Genomic DNA, 25,713 nt, shown 5'->3' on the forward strand with positions numbered 1-25,713 from the left:
AAAGAAAGGCGACGAAGGTCGTGAAAACGAAAGACCCACTATAGCTCATTCCACGTTAAGAAAACAGTATTTCTCTTATGGACCTACAAGGAGTGAACACACCCCTTCTGAGACACCCATAATTCCTCGTAATTAAGGAATATTGTACTGTACTTTGAAATGTAATATAAAAGATAGATAAAAAGGATGAGGCATTTTTGCCCGCGAGTTATTAAAATAACTAGGCCTATATAACATTTTCTTTTTCATAAATATATTTGAAGGGAGGAAGCAATTGGTAGAAACAGCCATCGCTTCATTGCCTTCCTTCATTTTCCTTCTTCTGTGTTGCTCTGGTACAAGCATCGTGTAGTCCCTCACTCTGTGAACTGCCGGCAGCTCACTTCTGTAGTGAAGTCATCTACAGTATGTATTAGTTGCATGTGTGTTTTTAGGCTTTAAGACAGTGTGTACTTGTCTTGTGTTGAATGAAAATTATGCGATAAGCCTACGTGTGTGATTTCTTTCTTTTACATTAATACTGTGAGCTTTTGTAGTGTCATCTGCAGTATTTATTTGTTGCATCTGTTTTCTAGCCTTTATTGCCAGGAGAAATTTATTAAATGAAATTAAAAGCATCCCTCTCCCCCGGAGCCCATTAAAAATACTGTGCTATTTTCTCCCCCAATTTGTCTTACACTTCAATGCTGAGGTTTTTTTATATGTCATAGTTTACCTTTGATTCTTTGTAAACCAAATATAGGCCCTGTAAACAGTATTTCTCTTATGGACCTACAAGGAGTGAATACACCCCCTCTGAGACACCCATAATTCCTCGTCCCCTTTAGTCCATAAATATAATTTGTAGCTTAGTTTCTTCTGCTTTTTGTCTTGAACTTAAATAGTGAATTTAACAAATTTATGTGTTGCCGTTTTCCTGTGATGGTGTTGAGCAGAGCCATTCAATATGACAACCCTGTTGTCATAAGAGCAATATTGAGCAAACCTAATACCGTGGGGATTAGGAAAAAAACAAGGAGGGAAGTTGGATATCCGTTTTTCCTTCACCTGTGTTCGCTGCAAGAAAAGCATGTGAATAAATTCCAGTACAAGCTGCAAATGACGTTCATTTGTCACAGTCAAGGCCAGCTCAATTCAATGTGTATTATCTAAGAGGCAAAGCAATTTTGTATTTCATTTATTGACAATTATGGCCAGGTCATAAAGCTGTGTGGACAGGACGGCTGCGACCACCGTGACACCTTGTGGTGAACATTTTGTCCTCTGCTGTGTAATGGCTGAAAGAGGTGTGTCTTGAACAGCTGTTTTCTAGCCGTGTACTTATAAAACTCACTGTGATGAAGACGTGTAATTACATATTTCCTTACCTTATACAACAAAATTAGTCTAAATTATGTACGGTAATAAAATTATATAAAAATCATGTTCAGAACACTTGATTGTACAAAATATATTGTTTATACCTTCCGTTTAATTAGTGCATATATTTTGTGTGAAGGGGCGGAGATAAGAATAAATGGGATACAACTAATGTTACTTTCTCTGTATGTACCAATAGAGTCTTTAATAACATTAACTGAAATTGGCACACTGTACAGAAAAACGTCAATGTAGGCTATATGTACAGTACCGGTCTTTAATAACGTTAATTAAAATAAGAACACTGTACAGAAACATGTCCATGTAAGCTAGATGTACAGCAGGCGCGGTTCTGCCTTTAGGTCACATGGTCACGTGCCCCTCCACCGATTAAAACTATTGTAAAAATCAGAACAACATTATGCACGATTACTGTCACGACCACCTTCAGTGAGTTCACGAGGCTATTATTCACCATGGTTGTTCTTGTTCTAGCAGCCCTGGACTAAACTAGGCAACATAGTAAAGGTCTAATCCTGGATGGGACCGACTTGTTCTTATACCTGAACATCATCCCCTCATTCTGCGAGCTGTGAGGGGTGAAGGGGGTTATGGCAAATTCCATTGACCCGGTCACAGTATTTCTACGACGTGACACTTCAGCGCTAGTTCGTATTTTGAACTTACTTCTCCTACAGCTTACTAGATAGCACCCAGCTACACTTTCTTGTCGGCATATGTATTATTAACGCGCGCAAAAGTAGTGTTTGTAGCAAACCTGTGCTTACCTTGTACGTCTGTTAGATTAATCGTGTCCATCGGTGTCGATGTTCACTATAAGTCTGAAAAGTGTGTGAAGCCGACTAAGACCAGAGCTTAGCATAAATCAAGTGTTCAGAGATAAAAATAGAACCTACAATCGCAGTTTTATTTACAAGAAATAAAAAGGTAAGATTAATTTAATTGATTCCTAGTGTTCCTAATATGTTGAACGTGCCCCACCCATTTTTATCATCACGAGCCGCCACTGATATACAGTATTTAAAAACACAATTCATTTAAATCATCTACCACCTGGATTCAAGAAGTCAAGGAAGACCTGGAAAGGAACAACATACGAGAAGAAGAATTATTGGAAAGAAAGATTTTTAGGAAGAAAGTCTTACAAATGGAAGGATTCCAAGGGAGGAAGGAAAAGAAAACAGGCACAAAGTGGACTGAAGACAGGAAAAAGAAGCACAGTGAAACAATGAAAGAATACTGGAAGAAAAGGTAGAACAACTAAGGAGGAAGAATTGAAATTGTAACGTGGTCCTTAGAAGGCCAGAATGCAAGAGGAAGAAAGAAGAAATCTCTATATATAAAAGAACATGTCCTGACTGACTGACTGACCAACTGATTCATCATCGCCGAGACAAAACTACTTGACATAATTAAATTAAATTTTGAGGACACGTTTATATTACAATGTAGGTGCTCAGTAAGGTAGGATTTTTGGATATTCCAATGCTAAGGGGGTGAAAAGGGGGGTGAACTTTTAAAGTGAGTGTATCTATATCTCAAAACTGTAAAGGTTTACAGACATAAAAATTGGTATTTAGAATCTCCTTTAAAAATAAAGAAAAACATAATTTTTTGTTTTCAGAAAATCCCACTAGGAGGGGTGGAAAAGGGTGAAAAAGGGGTTGAATGCCTTTAATGAGGATACTTATATCTCAGAAACTGAAGATATTACAGACCTGAAAATTGGTATTGGAATCTCCTTTTAAAATAAAGAAAAACAAATTTTTTGTTTTCGGAAAATCCAATTAGCGGGTGTTAAACAGGAGTGACAAACGGGGCGAATTTTTTGAAAGACTATAACTACAGTATATCTCAGAAACATAAAATGTTACAGGTGTAAAAATTGGTATTTGGAATCTCCTGTAAAAGTAAAGAAACGTAGGTGATTTGTTTTCGGAAACTCCACTTAAGGGGAACTAAAAAGGAGGTGAAATTTGAAAATGAGCATGTCTACAATATATCTCAAAAACTTAACATGTTGCAGAAGTTAAAAAATTGTATTTTTAATCTCTATTAAAATAAAGGAACATATATTTTTTGTTTTTGGAAAAAAACACTTGGTTGGGGGGTAAAAATGACTAAAAATGAGGTTGAATTCTTTTTATTAGGATACTGATATCTAAAAAACTGAAGATGTTACAGACCTGAAATTTAGTATTTGGAATCTCCTTTAAAAGTAAAGAAATACGTATTTTTTTTGTTTTCGGAAATCCACTTAATTGGGGGGGGGGGGGGGGGGGTAGAATTGAAAAATATTTGTATGAAGAAACATGTATTCCTTTGATTTTGGAAAATCCAATGAAGGGGAGGGGGGTGAAGGATTTGAAAAATTAATTGAATTAATTGTATGAGGACACTTACATCTAATAAAACTAAAGTTGTTACAGACATGAAAAGTGGTATTTGGATCTCCTTTAAAAACAAAGAATAACGCATTTTGGGGGGAAAGTCATCTTGGGGGACAGGAGTGAAAAGGAGTTGAATTCCTTTTATGAGGACACATATCTCAAAAACTGAAGATGTTACAGTCATGATAATTGGTATTTAGAAGATCCTTCACTAATAAAGAAACAAGTATTCTTTCTGGAAAATTCACTTAATTGGGGGGTGGGGGGTGGGGGAGTGTGAAGGGAAGTGAAAAAAGTGAATTCTTCTTATGGGGTAACTTATATCTCAAAACTGAAGGTAACGGACATGAACATTGGTATTTGGAATCTCCTTTAAGCATAAAGAAACACACCTTCTTTGGGGGTGGGGGTGGGGGGGAAATCAACTTAACTGTGGTGGGGTGGAAAAGGAGTTGAGACCAATTGATTTTACTGTTCATAATGTACTTGATTCTGATCATAAACCGATAATTTTTAATATTTCCTGAGTTCGTTTTCAAGAGCTATCTTTTTTCTTTGAAGAACTTAATGTTAGATTACAGTAGATTCTCCTGGCACATATATAAAAATTTAAACAAATTTGAAATAAACGATAGGAATGATATTGACCATGCAATTGTTCACCTCTATAATAAGGTCAATAATGCACAGAAGTATATAAATTGTGTCGCCAGAAATCCCGCGCACTTGCCTATGCGCGACAATGTTGTTGGTCACATTGTCAGCAATGACAATGGCAGCAGATGTAATTTACCACCAAGTAGTGGTTTTGCATCTTGCTGCAGTGTCCAGAACAACAACAACAACAACAACAACAACAACAACAACAACAACAACAACGACAACAACCTAAATTCAACTATATCACCCACCCTAATAATAATTATAATGTCCGACTCGTTGGTTGAACGGTCAGCGTACTGGCCTTCGGTTGAGGAGGTCCCGGGTTCGATTCCCAGCCGGGTTGGGGATTTTAACCTTAATTGATTAATTCCAATGGCACGGGGGCTGGGTGTATGTGTTGTCTTCATCATTATTTCATCCTCATCATGACACGCAGGTCGCCTACGGGAGTCAACTAGAAAGAACTGCATCTAGCGCTCCAAACCCGTCCTGCGGTATCCCGGCACTAAAAGCCATATGACATTTCATTTTTCATAATTATAATTTTCTGGACCATCATCAAAATGTGCGGACCACACTATGAATGGGTCCTGACCGGGTAATGACTACGAATGCAGTCCGGCTGTGGCTTCAGTACCACCATGGCACCCAAGACGACACCATGCTGGATCTCCTTAAGGATTTGTCCATATTAAATTGCTTATAGAAAAAGGTGGCAAAGATTTAGGGATCCAACTGACCGGGCAGAATACCTGGAGCTAGCCCGGGAAGTACAAAATCGATTGCTGGAAAGAAAGATTGAAGAATGGGAGGAACTTTGCCATTAGATCACAAATTTTGGCGGATTATATATAAAATGTTAAGCATTCAATTATAAATTTCAGTATAATATTGTAGCGAAGCATAGGTATCATCCTAGTAAATAAATAAATAAATAATTAAATGGCGTTTGGCCTCCAGGAAGGCGTGGTGCACGTCTTTCAATTTGACGCCTGATAGGCAACCTGCGTGTCTGTGAGAACAGAGCCCTACCTATCATGAATTCTAATGCTCAAGACGGCACACACAACCAGACCCCCAACCATCGAAATTAACCAATGAAGGTTAAAATCCCCAAACCGGCCAGGAATCGAACCCGGGACCCCTTGGACCAAAGGTCACAACGCTAACAATTTTAACCATGGAGCCAGACATTCATTGAAATCAGCACACTGCACGGAAGCACGTCAATTTAAGGTAGATGTACAGTGTTTAATATCATTCATTGAAATAGTCATACTGTGCAGGAAAATAATCCTTCTGGGTGGGGGCGGTAGAATTAACACCAACGGTATCTTCTGCCTGTCATAAGAGGCCACTAAAAGGGGAGCCATGGGCTCTTAATTTGGGAGCCTGGGTTGAGCATTAGAATTCATGTTAGGTAGGGCTCTATTCTCACTGACGCCTGCACCAGACTTCTCTGGAGACCAAACACCATTTATTTATTATTTATTTCAATGAATTTTATTATAAAATACTGTACATCTAGCTTACATGGACATCTTCCTGAACAGTGTTCTTATTTTAATGAATGTTATGAAGTACCGGTACAGTACACATAGCCTACAGTGAAGTTTTTTCTGTAGAGTATGCCGATTTCAATGAATGTTATTAAATACTCTATTGGTTCATACAAAGAAAGTAACGATATTTGTATACCATTTATCCTAATCTCCAACCCCCTCACACAAAATATGTGCACTAATTAAAAGGAAGGTATAAACAATATATTCTGTGCAATCAAGTGTTCTGGACATGATGTTTGTAAAATTTGATAACCACACATGATTTAGACTAATTTCGTTGTTTAAAGTAAGGAAATATGTGATTACACATTTTATCATGGTGAGTTGTATCAATGCACGGCTAGAAAACAGCTGTTCAAATACACATCCCTTGCTGCCATTGCACAGCTGAAGATACAAATGTTAACCGCAAGATGTCACGGCGATCGCAGCCGTCCTGTCCACACCGCTTCGCGGCCAGGTTAATCCCACCAATTAAGTATTATCTAACAGGCATTTAATTTGTTTTGTGGTGTTGTAACATCCACTCTTCTGAATTCCGATTATATTTGAACTGCACATGTGTAAACAGAGTTCAGTTTTGTACAACGTGATGAAGTCGTAATCTCAGTTCATTTTCAGAACTAGGTTCAAAATTGATCTCCGGTCAGATGTCTTTATGCAACTGGGCCTAAGTTGAGCAATGCAACTTTCTAGATTAGCACTGATCTGATTCAGGCTAGCATTAGATTCACTTATTTGCCATCCTAAATTAGTGTTGGATTCGGTGGTCCATTCATTTAAACTAATCTTTAAGGCTTCTGTAGCAGCTAATATGTTTTCCATTTTTGCTGGTATAATATTTGAATGACAGAAATGGCTAACAGCAGAAAATACTATCAGTCACTTGTAAAGGATCTTAATTTTACCATTAATGTCCGATGGTTTAAAGTTCTATTAGAAATATTCACTCAAATATTTAAACACTCTTTAACCTGTTAATTATTTACACTAGAAAAATCAAAGTTCAATATTGCCTGAATTCCTAGCCTAGTATTGTGCCTCACATTATTATTTGTTAACTTCTGAAAACGCAGTTTTTTAACTTGGAAGTTCACTCTAGTTTTGAATGTTATTATATGATTGCTCCAAGTAAATTAAGCCACTTTATTCATTGCACTCCAATCGAGCCCCATGTTGGGTGCCATTTTATTAACACACTCCTCTCTGTACCAGGAAATGCCCGTATTTTATAGTTTGATGAGCATGAGGTGGTACGCAGGGCGTGTATGGCACATCAAATTGGACTGGGTACAGAGAGTGAGAGGATTTGCTTTGAATGAAGTTCTGAATTTTTAAAACTGTTTGTTTATTGTATATAGTCAAGTTAATTATTACCTCAGTACAGTGGAAGATGGATTGAGCATGACGTTTCTCCGCCTTGCGATGTCCCGTGTTGTTCTGCTACGCCTCCTGTCCTCACCATGGAGAAGCTCCCGGCACCATTGGAGCAAGTACACTCCAACGAGGGCAGTTCTAGATGTTCTTGAGTTCTTGAAGTTCTAGGATTTCTTGAAGATCTTGAAGGTCTAGAAGTTTGGGTCGCCGAGCTTATTCACTCAGAAGGATAGCACGAACACACACATTTAAGCCCCTGGACATATTGGATAGATTAGATTAGTCTGAGGTGTAATATTTGAACTAACTTTAATCATTCCCATGATCAAAAATTCAAAGATGCCATGTCGAATGTTAATAGAATTGAAAACAAATGCTTCTTTAAGGTAAATAAACTGGTCGCTGACTTGAGAAAATAAAGAAATTAACTTCCATGTGGCCAAATGTCAATAGAATCGAACCTGCATTCTTCTTAATGTAAGTTACACTTGGCAACAGACTGTAATATTGTTCACACGAAACAAATATATCACTTACGCTTTTTAATGGTCAAAGAAGATGATGCAACTATTTGTAGAGTTCTACTGTTTTATGATTGCTTTCAATGTATTTACAAAGTTTATTCAGCACTGATATGACACTATGAATGGCAATAACTTCACTTTGGTAGAAGAAGTTAAATGCATCTGAATTTAGTTCTGTTCACATGCACTGTTGTGCAGACATATGACAAGAAGGCAGCACTATTAGACAGGAGTGAAATTAGTCTTGTTCGCTCACAGTCATGTTTATGATCAAACATGAATAATAATTCAGGTAGGAGTTTATCATAATTTGATTGTGAAAATTACTTCCATCCACTGATAGCTCTAGGTTCCTTTAAAGATACCGTGAAATCACATTCCAGTTCCACTTGAGAAAATACAATCCTAATGCACTGTTTAAGATTTTAAGTTTGCTATCAGCAGAAATAGTTCAATCACCTTGAGATTTTTTAAAGTATCGCACTTCTCAATTTTACAACTGAGTTCGTAGTGACTATTAAAATATTTCATATTTATTCTTACCGTAATTTAGTAGAGTTGAAACCGTAGACTTTGATTCTGCAATATTACATCATAGCACCAACTTCCATCAGCCAACCGTCCTAGTTTGACTGTGGGACAAGACTGTGTTGTGTCAAATTTTCGCGTCTCTTTTATACCGAAGTTGCGGAGACTGCAGCTGTTTCATTCCTCTCAATAACTTTCTTAATCTGAGGTAGATTTTAATGAAATTTGGTGGTATTGTAGATATTAAAATGGTGTGTATGGTGATGTTATTCTCATATTTGTATCATAATTTGTATATGAGTTATTCAAGGTAGAATGTATGGATACTTCTACAATGACGTAACTTAGCCTTGGCGAGTTGGAGCTGGCTCCTACGTCACTCGCCAGATGCTTGCTGTAGACAGCTGCTCGGTTGGTGCGCGGCATGTATTTTAAAGTTTGAAATACTTCAACACTAAAGCTGGACCAATGTTTCTGGTACAATGCATTAAATTCATCACATTAAATCCTCAGTCTGCAACATTATTACTGTGTTTGTCCATGAATTCAATCAACCAAGTTTAAAATTTGCTGTAAACCTTGAGTTCTCTTCCATAACTCACCAATAAGCTTTCACACTGAAATGCAAATTATTAGGAAAAACATAAACTGCTCTCAACATACCTTACGTTTGTAATACTATAAATACCTACCAGCCTTCATCCAAATAAGGGAAAACTCTTATACTTTGAACTGTTTACAAGCATGCATGCTGCAGGGTATATTCAAGTTGCATTAATTTTGAGATCTGAAGACCAACCTATGCAAGATTTACACTGAGTGCCCAAAAGTCATGGGAAGACACTGAATGTGATGTTAGTAATGAGTTGCTCCTCCACAAGTCCTCAATATGGCAGCAATACGGCAAGGCATCAACTCTACAAGGTGTTGGAATCAATCTGGAGAGATGTGGAACCACGCATCTTGCACTGCTACCCACAATTGGTCTTGTGTAGTTGGTGCGGGATTCATGGAGCATACACCAGCATCGACAGCATTCCGTAAATGCTTGAATGGATTAAGATCAGTGGATCTGAAAGGCTAATCCATGGTCGTAACTTCACTAGAGTGCTCCTTCAACCACCTGCGTGCCACTACAGAGCATTGACATGGTGCATTGACCTGTTAAAGCATGGCATCTCCATCAGGGTACTCTAGGGCCAGAAAGGGATGCAGATGGTCTCAAAGAACGTGCACATAACGTGCATCAGTCAGCGTTCCCTGCAGCTGGACAATGGGGCCTAATTGAGACCATGAGAATGCCATCCAGACCAGAACTGGGCCACCTCCTGACTGGACACAACTGTGTTGACATGCAGGATCCATAGCATCATGGAGGATTCGCCACACTCTTACACACCCATCAGCTCAATACAACTGGAACCAGGATTCATCAGACCATACCACACCCCGCCACTGTTGCATGGTCCATTGCCAATGTTCTCGGGCCCATGCACGCCATTCAGCTCTGTGTCTAGATGTCAGCAGAGGGACACGAGTTGGTCATCGGCTAGTGAAGCCTATGTGGTGCAGTTGTGTCCTTACAGTCCTGGCAGAAATGGATTCCTGACTCCCAACATTCAAATGGGCAGTGATCTGACTCACAGCAATGTGTCGAGTGCCCAGTATGGTTCTGTGGAGGTGACATGATGTCCAAATGTTGAACAACTGTAGTCTTCCCATGCAGCAGTTTACGTGGGTGGTAACATTCTCTCTGCAATATTGAAGATCCATCCTCGACACTGTTGATCTCAGAAACCCAAATTCGGGTGTAATCTCTGTAATGTTATGACCCATGTGCTGTGCATCGATGATCATCCCACGTTCAAAGTCAGTTAACTCATGACCTGTTGCCATCTTTATGACACTGGTGTCTGTGACAGACTGCTCAGCTACGTCCCAGGTAGCTGCAATACTCAGGGGTTATACATGGCACATTTTCTAATGGGACACCCCTTTCTGTGACTTTTGGCCACTCAGTGTATGCTGGGATAATTTTTCTCTCTTAATTCCATAACAAAAATGAGGGTGCATTATATGCAGTGGTGAGTTATATGTGATTAAACATGGTATTTTCTTCAAATAACTGAAACTATATGATAACAGATCATAGCATTAAGTCATTGGTAGGAGATTTTATTTCTCATAATTTGAAATGTATTATTATAGCTTATGTTTTCTAGGTCAGATACTGAAATGGAACGCCTAAATTCTTCAAGGGGAAACCGTACCAGTGTTGAGGAAGAATCATATTACTTTGGAGTGTACTGGGCACTTCTTTTAATAACCATGGTCTTTGCATTGCTTCGCTCTGTCCTGTTCTACAGGCTGTCTTTGAAAGCATCCAAGAAACTCTATGACAACATGTTCAGAAGTATTCTTAGTGCTACCATGAGATTCTTTGATACCAACCCTGCAGGAAGAATTCTCAATCGCTTTTCAAAGGATACTTACGTTATGGATGAACATTTACCATCTACAATGTTATATGAATTTCAGGTATGACTACAAACTAATAAGAGGAAGAAATCACAATAGTTGTTTTAATAATAATAATGTTACTTGCTTCACGTCCCACTAACTACTTATACGGATTTTAGAGTTGTCAATGTGCCGGAATTTAGTTCCTCAGCAGTTCTTTTACGTGCCAGTAAAACTACCAGCACGAGGCTGACATATTTGAGCAGCATCAAATACCACTGGACTGAGTCAGGATCGAACCTGCAAAGTTGGGGTCAGAAGGCCAGCGCCTCAACCGTCTGAGCCACTCAGTCGGGCAATAGTTGTTTTGCTCATTGTCTTCTTCTTCTTACTATGATTTCTTGGGGTTGGAACTTTGTGTGAATTTCGCCCAGTTATACGGCCAGTTGTTTTTTTGATGTCAACTGTGTGTGGAGGGCTGTAATCACTATCAGGTGTTTCTGTAGTGGTTAGTAGTTGGATGTGTTGTGTGTAGATGAAGATATGTATTGAGACAAACCACATACACCCAGTACCAGAACTAGAGGAATTAACCATATGCAGTTAAAATCCCCAATGCACCCTAATGTTGCAAATATAGGTTTCACATTCACAAAAAACTCTGAACTTTTTCATACATGGTTTTCTTTGGAGAGAATGAAATAAAATCTACTTACACCAGATTTTATGAAAAGTGCTGGTATTAACTCTTTGCCAGTTTATTTGGCAATATCCATTTTCAACAAAGACTTACTTTCATACCACCAAAGCCACTGGTATCCCACCTAGTCTCTCCAATCCCTTTCTGGATCACCTTGCTCCTTCATACTGAGCCATTCCATAGATGCCTCAATTATTTATTTTACATACTGTGGGAATAAGTAATTTATTTCAAATGCATGGCGCTGAGGGCGAAGCCAGTAGGCCATTAACACAGCGAGAAGGGCACGGTGATGCCAGTATTTTTCCACTCGCAGTGAACTTGTTCCATTTAAAACCAAGCCATTGCCTGTAGATTCAAGCAAGGAGACCTCACTCCACCATTCAAAAACAGCCAATCACGAGACAGAGGTATGGTGTATTCGGATGATGGGAACCCCGAAACAAGTAAAATCATATTGGCAAACTTAACTTCACTGTGTGCTCAGATATTTGAATTTGATCAGAGAAATTGGTTAATAAGCTGCTACTCCACAGATTTGACTTAACCAGTAATCAGGAATATATTTATCATTCACTGTTAGAGCAAAATATTGAGCACTTGAGTGCTTTAATGTATTAATTAATTCGAATATAAAGCTGTTGGGCTGAGCAAAGCCACTGATAGGCTACAGTCTCTCGCAGACGGGAAAACCCCAAAACCAACAACTAACTACGCTGGAGGGGGAAGCGCCCTCAGTCGCCAGAAGTATTTGAGAGAGGTACACGTATCGTGTGTCGGTCTCTGCGAGAAGTTCCTTTCTTTGTGAATTTGCTTTGTGATAAACATTTACATACTTTGTGAAGCATAGCTACTTCTTTTATTGTCAAATATGTAAACCATTTAAACACCAAGTGCGGGTTTGTACCGATATCATTCAGACATAAACTAAACTGAATTATAGGACATTCGAAGCTCCCGAGTGATATAATAAGTATTACTGATGCTTATTATTATATCCAGTCGGTACGCAGTTGTGAATCATGAACAATTCATGTGCGTCCCGTATATTTGAATCGCTGTGAAGGACTAACGTCACTAAGTGGTGAACAGAATATTCCAATGCCCAGCATCTTGCAGATATCAACAGGCACGAGCAGAAGCAGATGATGGTGATGCAAGGACTTAACCCAGGACCATTCTATGTGTGCCACCTATCATCATGATGTGCTAAAGGAAGGAGATGCAACGGACATGTGATCCATTGGCTGATGCTATGTAGCCACTATGTTAAGTGCCAAATGTCCATTTATGCATGTTCTTGTTAAATATATTTGCATTTTAATGATTTAAATGTCAGCCAGATTGGCAGTTGCTTTGTTGAATTTTTCATTTAATGTTAAATGTTGGTCAGGGCTGGTGAGCATGTTCTAGTCCTTATTTGCATACATGTTTAGCTAGATGGGAAGCATGGGTAATGCTAGATTTTTCTTTGATGTTTTATTTGCTTGTGTTGTATATACTTATTTCTCTTTGTGTCATGAGTGACAGGGATATTTGGGTGAAATCTTCTTTATATCAAACCGGCATTGCACCAGCTGCATTGTGGTAAATTCATTTGATTTATATTCAAAGTAGTTAGGTTGTTATCTATGCACGTTGCATGCCTTAATTCAGTGGAGAGAGAAGATGCAGAGGATTACCTTGCCTGTTATTGATGAGTATAGGATCTTCTAAATGGATTGGAGGGTGGTTTGAAAACGGCAGGGAATTGAACCAATGATATGTTGTGCAAAGGGCCAGCATTATTGTACGCTGTAATTTAAGGCTGATTTTATATTTGAGAGGCCATGGAGCCATGAATTGATAGGAAGGATATATAAATGGATTGCAAATGAGGGCCCGAGATGGCTAGAGATGCCAGGTGGCCCGCTTGTACTGATTTTCTGTGGGAGAAATTGTCTCCCTTTATGTGTGAAAACCGTCAATATGGAATGATTCTAATATCTTTTAATGGAATTCCGGCTGTCGCTGATGTGAAGATAGCTCCCTATGAGTGGAGAGCACTCAGCTGTTTGAGCGCACCGTTAGCATTGCAAAAGTGAAAGGTGTACCCTACTGATGGCCTTTTCCAACCATCTGCCAATTCTATGTAGCCGCTCCATGTTCATTCATTTGCAGCTGATTACCAACCACATGAAGCGAGAGAAGTGGACAGTTGTGTCGCTCTGAGATACAAACCCATGCAACCAGTGGATATCGGATTGTTACCCAATAACATTATTTACTTGATATGTATTTGTGTGTGTTTTCATTTACAGGATTGTTGATTCCCATGTGCATTTATCCTTGTGTGATGTTATTTGTCTTGTTGTTTAATGTGGGATATTAGCTCGCAAGCTAATTTGATTGTCAAGGTTCACAGTTCTGTCTGTTCTTTTGCATATGAGCCGTGACTCATAATTAGAATCTGTGCTATTTCGGTGGGATGTTTAGGGGCTAACCCTGTAACCAAAGTGTGTTTTATTCTGATTCCATATGTGTCAGAGTATATATATATGTATATATATATGTATATATATATACATATATATATAGTTATAAATGTCACTAGTGGATTCATATTTTCGGGAACATGTTAAAGACGATCATGTATTGCGGCTTGTGGGCCAGCGGGCATCGGCATTTAACTAGCATGGTTATACACATACATAAACTTATAACCTCAGGCACATCTCCATGTAAATAATATTGTTATTTATTTCTTGGGTTGCTACCCATTTTTCGTGTGTTTTCGTAGATTTTATTGTCACGTTTAGATATTTCATGTGCATGTTCGCATATTTTATGGCCAATATTAAGGTCAAGTTCTTTTTTTTTGCTTTATGTCGCACCGACACAGATAGGTCTTATGGCGACGATGGGGCAGGAAAGGCCTAGGAATGGGAAGGAAGTGGCCATGGCTTTAATTAAGGTAGTAGGTTCGAACCCCACTGTCGGCAGCCCTGAAAATGGTTTTCCGTGGTTTCCCATTTTCACACCAGGCAAATGCTGGGGCTGTACCTTAATTAAGGCCACGGCCGCTTCCTTCCCACTCCTAGCCCTTTCCTGTCCCATCGTCGCCGTAAGACCTATCTGTGTCGGTGCGACGTAAAAAACAAGTAGCAAAAAAAAAGTAGCTTTAATTAAGGTACAGCCCCAGCATTTGCCTGATGTGTAAATGGGAAAGCACGGAAAACCATCTTCAGGGCTGCTGACAGTGGGATTCGAACCCACTATCTCCCGGATGCGAGGTCACAGCTGCATACCCTTACCACACGGCCAACTCACCCAGCCCAAGGTTTAGTTTAACATTGTAATTTATTGCAGTTCAATTTTAGTATGGATCAGTGTTATGTTTTTGTTAATAAATCCATTCTACCTCCTAACATGTATTTCTCATTCAACTATATGCCTCCATATTTCCTATCAATATACTGAGTAGTATGGTATTAGATATTTTATTTTACCCTGTTTCGAACAGGTACCACGCGCTCTACCCCAACTGTGTTAGTCAGCATTTTATGACAGGATATGGTGCAATACCACCTGAAGTCTTACCTCTTATAGTCACTCATATGATATGTTGGTTGAAATATAAGTTTGTTTGGCTTTGTAACTATGTTGAACATACATTCACTTTAATATTCAGCGTGGCAGCTTCACAGTTTTGGTGAGGTTGACAAGGATTCCTCTCCCAACTGTTTTCCTTCCCCTTTCAGGTTATTGAACAATCCAATTTGATGGCAGGAAGCTATCGTTAGCGATCCAGGTCAGATATCTAGGATGTATGATTGCTGTTAGTAGCCAACGTATAAAGATAAACTGAAGAATTAATGCAGCTTCGATGAAGTGGAGAGCAATGACAAGTCACTTGTCATTACCAAATGAAAGACACACTGAAATCTATTGCACCATTGTCCATCCAGTTAACACTTTACAGTATTAAATGCTACCCAACTATAATTGCCGGGTGTTGTATGATGACTTTAATACCTACAAATAGTGATACATACTGTGTAATAATACAGGAAAGACAGAATACTTGACCTGCAACAAACAAGTACCAAAACTCATGGAGATAAAATATGGCAAAATTAAATGAATATCAGTTTAAATATCTTTGTGAAACAATTCAGGAAAATGGACTTGAAACAAAAGCCAATAAAAAGACAGAAACTGCATACTGGTATCCCTTAACCTAAAATATCTACAACAAAAAAATATATCTCCAAGCACACAAAACTGACATTACAGTACAGTCATTAAACCAGAATGTTTTTATGGATCAGAAATGCTAAATCTGAATAGGAAAGCAGACATTGAAAACACTGAGAGAAGAAAGGAACACAGAATCATAAGAAAAAATTCTAGGCCCAGAACTCAGACAGATAATACTGACTCAGTGGCAAACAGGAAATCAAACAACACACAAATATTCAGTGATATTAGAAAATGCAGGTTAGGTTTCTATGGACATATTAAAAGAATGGTTCCGGACAAACAAAACAAATAGTCGATTTTTACAAAAAAAGGAATAAAGTCAAACAGATAATGAACTGTGAAGAAATAGAAGAACTAAATAAAGACCATGATAGTTTCAAGTTATACAAGAAAGTAAAAGAGATAGCTGGGCTGTACAGAAAACAGGCACCAATGACTCTCTTTGATGACACCAGCAAACCCATACTAGATGAACAAAAAGTCATACAGACCTGGACAGAATACATAAACGAATTGTTCAGTGATGACAGGGGTGAAATTGTGTATTTACACAATGCGAAAGGTCCAAAAATAACAAAAGAAGAAGTATAACATTCCCTCACAATATCACCTAATGGTAAAGCTGTAGGTTCAGACCAGATACCAGCCGAGGTTCTAAAACTAATAACTGAAGAGAATGTTGACCGAATTGGTAAACTTTTCAATACAATTTATGATACTGGAATAATCCCAGAGGACTGGTTGCAATCGACATTCATCGCAATACCTAAAAAGTCTCGCCCAAAGAAATGCAGTGACTACCGTCTCATAAGTCTGATGAGTCATATGCTAAAAGCATTCTTACGTATAATACATGCACGCATTAGAACAAAGTGCGAAATTGACTTGGATGACAATCCAAATGGGTTTCAGAAATGCCTTTGGCACATGAGAAGCCTTATTCAGCATCAATGTTCTGCTCCAAAAATGCCGCCAACTACACAAAGATGTATTTGCATGTTTCATTGACTATGAGAAAGCTTTTGATAGAGTGAAACATGAAAAATTGATAGATATTCTCCAACGAAAACATCTCGATGGGAAAGACATACGCATCATACAGAATCTCTACTGGGGCCAACAAGTAACAGTCAAAATCAACCAAACCAAAACATCAGATGTGAAAATCAGAAGAGGGGTACGCCAAGGTTGTATTCTCTCGCCGCTCCTTTTTAATATGTATTCTGACATCATTTTTAAAGAAGCTTTGCATGATGTTGAACTGGGGGTGAAAGTAAATGGTGTTTTGATCAATAATATTAGATATGCAGGTGACACTCTGATTCTGTGCAACACTATAGAAGGCCTTCAAGAACTCCTGAACAAAATCCATGTCAGAGGTTTACAGTATGGTCTCAATATAAATGTAGAAAAAACAAAGTTAATGGTATTTAGCAAAAATAGTAATGCAAATGTCACCTTGTAATTAAACAACCATAAAATAGAACAAGTCCACCAGTTCAAGTACCTCGGCAGCATAATAACAGAGAGTATGGATCCAGATAAGGAAATCAGATGCAGAATTGAGAACGCTAGAGCTGCATTTTGCAGGATGAGCTCTTTGTTCTGTAATAATCATCTAAATCTGGAGCTCAGAGAGAGATTAATGAAGTGCTACATCTGGTCAGTACTGTTATATGGAGCAGAAACATGGACCTTAAAAGTCGCAAGTATCAAACGACTTGCCGCCTTTGAAATGTGGTTGCACAGAAGAATGCTTAGAATACCCTGGACAGATATGATAACAAACGATGAAGTCCTAAGGAGAGCTAGGACAAAGCAAGAACTAATAACAACCATAAAAGTTCGCAAAACAGCTTATCTAGGCCACATACTAAGAGGAAACAAATATGGCCTCATAAAACTCATTCTCCAAGGTAAAATAGAGGGCAAACGGCGAGTTGGCAGACCAGAGATAACATGGTTACACAACATCAAGCAGTGGACCGGTATTGAGACAACTGAGAGACTCTTCCGACTGGCAGAAGACAGAAAAACTTTCTCCAGAGTAATCGCCGACGTCTGGGCAACCGGTAATGGCACTTGAAGAAGAAGAAGACACAATGAAATGGATTGGCAAAGTCAAAACCCATCTGAAATAGGCAGTTATTTCACCAGCTGATGTCCAAGACTGGGTTATTCTGAGATCCAAAACTCAGAAATGACAAGTTGACCCCGAGGAAAGATTACAGAAGAAGACTGAAACAACCTGATCTGAAGATAGAAAGGTACCCTACAGCAAAAGAATAAAATATAACTAAGAACACAAAGGAAGGCAAATGCATGCCTTAAAGTACTTCGCATAGTCCTAACAGGCTTATTTGCAATTATTTTTAATCATAGAATTATTTAATTTAATATTCCTTAATATTATAACATTTCCACAATAATAATGCAATTGACTTTACATCCCACTAACTAGTTTTATGGTTTCGGAGATGCCAAAGTGCTGGAATTTAGTCCCACAGAAGTTCTTTTACATGCCAGTAAATCTGCCGACAAGAGGATGACAAAATTAAGTACCTTCAAAAACCACCATACTGAGCCAGGATCGAACCTGCCAAGCTGGGGTCAGAAGGCCAGCGCCTCAATCGTCTGAGCCACTCAACATGGCTAACATTCCCACAATGAAGAAACTCCCAAGATACTTTTAAATTACTGAATCAGGTAATATTGACCACTCATACACTTACAGACATTGATAGTTCACTAATCGCCTCTATCACACATGCATTCAGGATACCTTATTCACTGTTGAAGTTGCAACATAATACACTGAATAGAGTAGGCATAGGCTTTACAGCAGCTAATTTTGACTAGCCTTGCCGCTCTACATTCGAAGGCGGAGTAGCTTGTCCCCACAGTTGGCTGTCCTGAGAATGGTTTTCCGTGGTTTTCCATTCTCCTGCACTAAGGTGAATGCCAGGACAGTATCCAGTCTGGGTAAGGAATGAAAACTTTTACCCACTCCCATGCAATCTAATGCAATTTTATACCTCTTAAGTTGAAATCATAAGATATTGAACTTTGCTGTTATCTTATAGGTTAACATCAACTTCTTCTAATATAGCTGAGACTATACATTTTCCATGTAATCTTTCCTTATGCATTGATGTAACATTATCCTTCTCTCTACAATGACAAGTATCCACAACTTCATCCAAGATGTTCTTTCCGAATTTGATAATTCTCTCTTCATTACTGAAATTGTTCAACTACTTGTGTGCTGTAGCAGTCATTCTCTCTATTTTTATGTCCTCTTTAATGCTTCATGTTAATAATCATCATCATCATTATTCTATTGTGTGTAGGCATTTAAATTTGATGCCATCTGGCTGCTCGCTCATCAATTTTGATACTGTTTTAATCTATGGCTACTAGATCGCAGAGTAAATCGAATATCTCTTTGGTGTCTATGTATAAGATTTTAATGAATTTTGTTGGATAAACACCAAATGTGTTACCAGAAATCTTTTACACGCCGACATCATACAATATGGAGTGTCAAATGGACTTTTTTCTGCCCTTCAAGAATCTGACTACCTCTGCTGGGTTTTAACCTGCTATCTTGGGATCCAGAGGCTGACACTTTACCACTGATCCACAGAGGGAGCTATCATGTTGATTAGATATTTTGAGTCTTCCTACTTTCTTCTGTCATTGAACAGAGTCAATATGATACTGAATGTCATTAGTGTGGAAGAAGAAACTTCTTTCTTGTGACTTCAATTTGGCTCAGTTAGGTGGTATTTGAATGTGCTCAAATATACTATACTTGTATCAGTAGATGTGTTGACACAAAAAAGTAACTACTGTGAGATGAACTTCCACCCATCCCATGGTGTAGGGAAAGTGTTTCTACCTCTTACCTAAAGATCCCAGGTTCAATTCCTGGACAGTTGAATGATTTTATCCTGGACTGATAGCTGGAGAGTCTTGTGAGGCTGAAGAGGTGAGAGGCACTGGACTCAGCTGCAAAAATCAAGCAATAGACTGGGAATACCATCATACTGACCACATGGCACTCCAGTATCTGCAGGTCTTCTGGCCTGGCAGCAGTAATCTTAGCAGGCCAAGGCCCTTAATGGGCTCTTACACCACAGGTTTGATTTCTGGTACTATTACTCCGGAAACAGCTCAAGAAGTTAGCAGGATTTAAAATTAATATTATTGTTACAAAAGAAATACTGAGGTCCACCTCTGTGGTGTAGTGGTTAGTGTGATTAGCTGCCACCCCCGGAGGCCCGGGTTTGATTCCCGGCTCTGCCACGAAATTTGAAAAGTGGTACGAGGGCTGCAACAGGATCCACTCAGTCTAGGGAGGTCAACTGAGTAGAGGTGGGATCCCTCGCTGAGTCCGAGGGAAAAACCGACCCTGGAGGGTAAGCAAATTAAGAAAGAAAGAAATACTGTTTGTTTTATTGATGTAATTTAATGTAGGATTACTGCATTAGCACACACCCACATTCTATTATATCTGAGAATGAATGACAACAGTTCCCTAATTAATGGCTATTTACAAAGTCTTTGAACCTTCTCACAGCAGGTTGTCAGCTCTGGTATTTCTCCGGAACTACTGTCCCTTTGGTAAGCTTGATTAACAGTTCACATTTTGCTTTGCTTTACACACTCAGTCATTCCACTCAACAGCTTTCAGCATACGGGTTTGAACACACAGTCTGTTTATCAATCACTTTGCATAACGACTGTTCCTTGGTTTGACTCCAGAGAAGTCCAACACTCACACAATCATACATGTGGCCACTCCATACCCATTTCACATGGCCGCTCTACACACTGAACTACTCAGCATGTACTGTTCACAAGAATATAACACAGCACCACTAAATGACACTGGCCACACTTCAGCATCACTCTCTGTCATTCTCCTTCAATACACATAGCAACAACAATCACGATGAGCATTGTTACTGCTCACTTACTCCAACTTCAACCACTGCTGTCCAACTCCAACGTAAAGACAATATTGACACTGACACTAACTCTGGTAAAACACTCACCATGCACAACTCCAATGACAACTAGCACTACTGCTCTCTAACTATAACTCTAAATCCCTTTTTTCATGGCTATGCTCCTTTCTGTATTCCTGCTGATAAAAAACTGGAATGTTTGCAATGCAGCTAGATAAGGAACATTCTCATTTTGCCTTTGAGAAGGCCCACAGGGAAACCAGATGAAGAACATGATACAAGTAGAGGCTGGCCATACCCCTCCAGACTAGCTAGAAAGTTCCCACCCTGACTCACTCATCCCTTCCGGTATATACCGAACGGGGCTACATCAGCATTGATGGTCTCTCAAGCATGTAGCACTATTATTATTATTTACAAATCTATTATGTATATCCTGCTCGAGGCATTCCAAGATGGCATACCACTTTCTTCTTAGAACCAGGACATATGTGAGCCTGAACATTAAATTGTCCCATTTTAGCCACTTAATCGGTCACTTCTGTCTATAACCTCTCACACCTCTATCCTCAGTAACTTACCTATCCCTTCCAGAGTTCTTGCTAATCACAGGATCACCTTACAGAGAAATATTTTTTCACTCTGCTCGTTATGTTGTAAAATTCCTTTTATTTTTGCATTATTCTAATCTATTCTGTGAATATTTATTTTCCCATCTTTGCCAAGATAAGATGTTTTCCTTTATAATTATTTCCTTATCCAGTTTTTGTCATCCTCAATGAATATACTGCTCAAATATTTGAAATGGTCCACTTGCTCCAAGTTGGTGACAATGCAACATTTCAAATGTCTACCATCTCTTGCCTACTGACTTCATTCTTTGTTCATAGAACTAAGTTAGGAGGATAATTAAGGAATAATACTAGAGATTAAGTTATTTAAATCAAAATACACTTCCATGTGAGGATAAATCAATGTAATTTTCACAATGTCCTATGAATAACAAACCATATCATTACTTCAAGTCACTGCTATTTCTACTAAAAGAGATATAGCCATTTGCATCTGCTAAACCAACAGCCTTCAACAAGGAAAGGAAGCTTTTCACATCCAAGAATACCTTTATAAATCTTACAAATGTCTGGGGAAGATATGTGAGTGTGGAGCATGCTACAGCAAGAAAATGAAACTTGAACTCCTGGTGTGGATGATAAGATTGACTGCTGCATTTGAGATATGCGTGGATAAAGTAACAAGCGAGGAAACGTTAAGAGAGAGCCCATGTTGTTGAAATATTCTAGCCCTAAGGTGAGACGACTAGACAGAGCATGTGTTAAGCATTAAAGTCTCCTGCACAAAATTCTGGAAGATTGCATGAAAGGGAAGAATTGCAGAGGATGACCACGGCTTGCATACATCGTTCAAATTATGGGGGACAAACAGAAGTAGCCATTTATATATCAAGTCCTTCTCTGAGTCATAGTTATTCTTAAGTTTGTCAATCCTTGCTTAGTTCAGAATCTCTAGTTGCACCATACTCAAATGTTGGGGGGAATACGTTCCCAGTGACCAAGGAGAACCTATCCTCCCATGACCAATACATGTCCCATAACTGACAAAATGTGAAATTTATTATGGATAGATGACCTCAGGTTGTTGCACAATACAACTGGGAAGAGATATTAATTGAGTTGGTGGGCTTTTTTCTTTTACAGATGTTCTTCTTTATGATTGGCTCTATAGTAATCATCATCAAGAGCAATTACTATATGGTTTTACCAACACTATTCATTGGTTGTGTGTTTTTCTGGGTGGCTAAAACTTACAAGATTGTAGCAGGAAACTGCAAGAGGTTGGAGAGTATTAGTAAGTACAGCATATTACTTGATTAATATGAATATATGTAATGAAAACAGACCAACAAAGTTTACAAATGTATATAAATAGGAAGTCATATTACCATATTAGTCCAAAAATAAGCTACACTCACATAGAGGCTGCACGTAGATTTTGATACCCATAAGGAACCTGAATTATTTATCTTGAATGAGTAAATTCATAATTCCAATATAAATGGTCCATTATTAGAAATAAATTTTCCTGCTAACTCATTTTAAAAAAATGGCAGTATTTATCCTCTTTGTGCCACTTTGGAATCATCAATTGGTAACAGGCACACCTACCAAGACGCATGGCTAGTGCATATAGTGGGGGTCACTGCATAGGCACTAGCCCAAAGATGAGATGACTGGACTGAGCATGTGTTAAGGCACTAAAGTCTTCGACACACAATTCTGGAAGATTGTGTGAAAGAAAAGAATTACAGAGGATGACCACGGCTCGCATACATTGTCATATATATGCCATCCTATTCATAACCTAATGCTTGTAAAACCTCAAATTATTATGTTTAATATATTTTAATCATCTTTTATTAAATGCTAAGTGTATGATAAGTTTGTATAACCTCAAATACATAGCCTATCTATATGTATATAAAAGAATATGTCCTGACTGACTAATTGACTGATTCATCATCGCCGAGCCAAAACTACTGGACATAAAGAAATTAAATTTTGAGGATACATTTATATTAGAATGTAGGTGCTCGCTAAACGAGGATATTTGGATATTCCATCGCTAAGTGGGTGAAAAGGCAGGTTAATTTTTAAAATGAGTGTATCTATATCTCAAAACTTTAAAAGTTTACAGATGTAAAAGTTGGTATTTAGAATCTCCTTTAAAAATAAAGAGACATGTATTTTTTTGTTTTTGGAAAATCCCACTAGTAGGGGTGAAAAAGGGTGAAAAAGTGGTTGAATGCCTTTAATGAGGATACTTATATCTCCAAAACTGAATATATTACCGACCTGAAAATTGGTATTTGGAATCTCCTTTAAAAATAAAGAAACTCATACTTTTTGGTTTTTGGAAAATCCAATTAATGGGGGTTAAACAGGAGTGACAAATGGGGTGAATTTTTAGAAAGGCTATATCTACAGTATACCTCAGAAACATAAAATGTTACTGACGTAAAAATTGGTGTTTGGAATCTCCTGTAGGTGTAAAGAAACATAGGTGATTTGTTTTCGGAAACTCCACTAAAGGGAAACTTAAAAGGGGGTTAAATTTTAAAATGAGCATGTCTACAGTATATCTCAAAAACTTAACATATTACAGAAGTGAAAAAAGGTTTCTTTATATCTCTGTTAAAAATAAAGAAACATGTATTTTTGTTTTTGGAAATACCACTTGGGTATGACTGAAAATGGGGTTGAATTCTTTTTATTAGGGTACTGATATCTCAAAAACTGAAGATGTTACATACGTGAAATTTGGTATTTGGAATCTCCTTTAAAAATAAAGAAATACGTATTTTTTGTTTTCGGAAATCCACTTAAAGGGAAGGGAGGGAGGGGAGAATTGAAAAATTAGTTGAATTATTTGCATGAAAATACTGGTATCTCAAAAATGAAAGACGTTGAAGACGTGAAAATTGGTATTTGGATCTCCTTTAAAAACAAGGAAAAATGCATTTTTGGGGGAAAATCATCTTGGGGAGCGGGACTTAAAAGGAGTTGAATTCCTTTTATGAGGACACATTTCTCAAAAACTGAAGATGTTACAGTCATGATAATTGGTATTTAGAAGATCCTTCACTAATAAAGAAACAAGTATTCTTTCCGGAAAATTTAATGGGGGGGGGGGGGGGAGTGTGAAAGGAAGTGAAAAAAGTGAATTTTTTTTATGGGGTAACTTATATCTCAAAACTGGAGGTAACAGAAGTGAACTTTGGTATTTGGAATCTCCTTTAAGCATAAAGAAACACACCTTCTTTCTTTGGGGGTGGGGAAATCAACTTTACGGCGGTGGGGTGGAAAAGAGTTGAGATCAATTGATTTTACTGTTCATAATGTACTTGATTCTGATCATAAATCGATAATTTTTCATCTTTCCTGGGTTCGTTTTCAAGAGCTATCTTTTCCTTTGAAGAACTTAAAGTTAGATTACAGTAGATTCTCCTGGCACATAAATAAAAATTTTAACACATTTGAAATAAACGATAGGAATGATATTGACCATGCAATTGTTCACCTCTATAATAAGGTCAATAATGCATGTAAGTATATAATTCGTATCGCCAGAATTCCGGCACACTTGCCTACACGCGACAATGGTATTGGTCACATTGTCAGCAATGACAATGGCAGCAGATGTAATTTATCGCCAAGTAGTGGTCTTGCATCTTGCGGCAGCATCCAGAACAATAATAATAATAATAATAATAATAATAATAATAATAATAATAATAATAATAATAATAATAATAATAATAATAATAGAGGAGAAGGCGGTAGCATGGGACACACTTTTTCCTACGTCAGTATCTCTGAATATATATGTTATACAAGGTAACTGACAGTAAATCCCAATCTAAATATCATTTTACTTCGTACCTCCAAGATAATAAATACCAAATTACAAATATTTATAGTCATTTTTTCCAAAAAAGTAAACATGCTGCAAAGATGAGCACTAAGAATTTGAGGTTGAAATATGGGACACAGAGAGTGAAATTCTATTTCAGTGTAGCATTACTATAATTTTTTAGTTAAGGAATCTATAACATTCAAAATGTATACATATTAGTATAAAACCACATTTTTCAGTCTTTCAAACTTTCCTGGACTTTTTTTTTCATTTAAAAAAGTCACGACTGTCATAACAAGAAGTGTCATAAGAAAATAAAAAAAGCAAGATTTCTTTAAAGAAATAAAATGTCTATATGCAGAAATCACAAATAAAAACAGCTTGTTCACATGCCGAGCAGTCCACATGAGCCCATCTTTTACATACTGTGCATCTAATCCACATTTCTCCCGCTTTCGAGTCTTTAAACATCTCACTACA

The 25,713-nt window shown here is 38.0% G+C and overlaps 1 protein-coding gene across 1 annotated transcript in view; it reads left to right on the forward strand.

The window, feature by feature from the left end:
* The window catches only part of LOC136866830 (ATP-binding cassette sub-family C member 4-like), a 291,743-nt gene that overhangs the window by 145,574 nt on the left and 120,456 nt on the right, over positions 1–25,713 (forward strand). Inside the window, exons 15-16 of the mRNA XM_068226857.1 lie at positions 10,794–10,965; positions 22,518–22,668. Coding sequence (XP_068082958.1) covers positions 10,794–10,965; positions 22,518–22,668 — 323 coding nt within the window. The remainder of the gene's footprint in view (positions 1–10,793; positions 10,966–22,517; positions 22,669–25,713) is intronic.

This window comes from Anabrus simplex, chromosome 3, assembly GCF_040414725.1.
Source record: "Anabrus simplex isolate iqAnaSimp1 chromosome 3, ASM4041472v1, whole genome shotgun sequence".
NCBI lineage: Eukaryota > Metazoa > Arthropoda > Insecta > Orthoptera > Tettigoniidae > Anabrus > Anabrus simplex.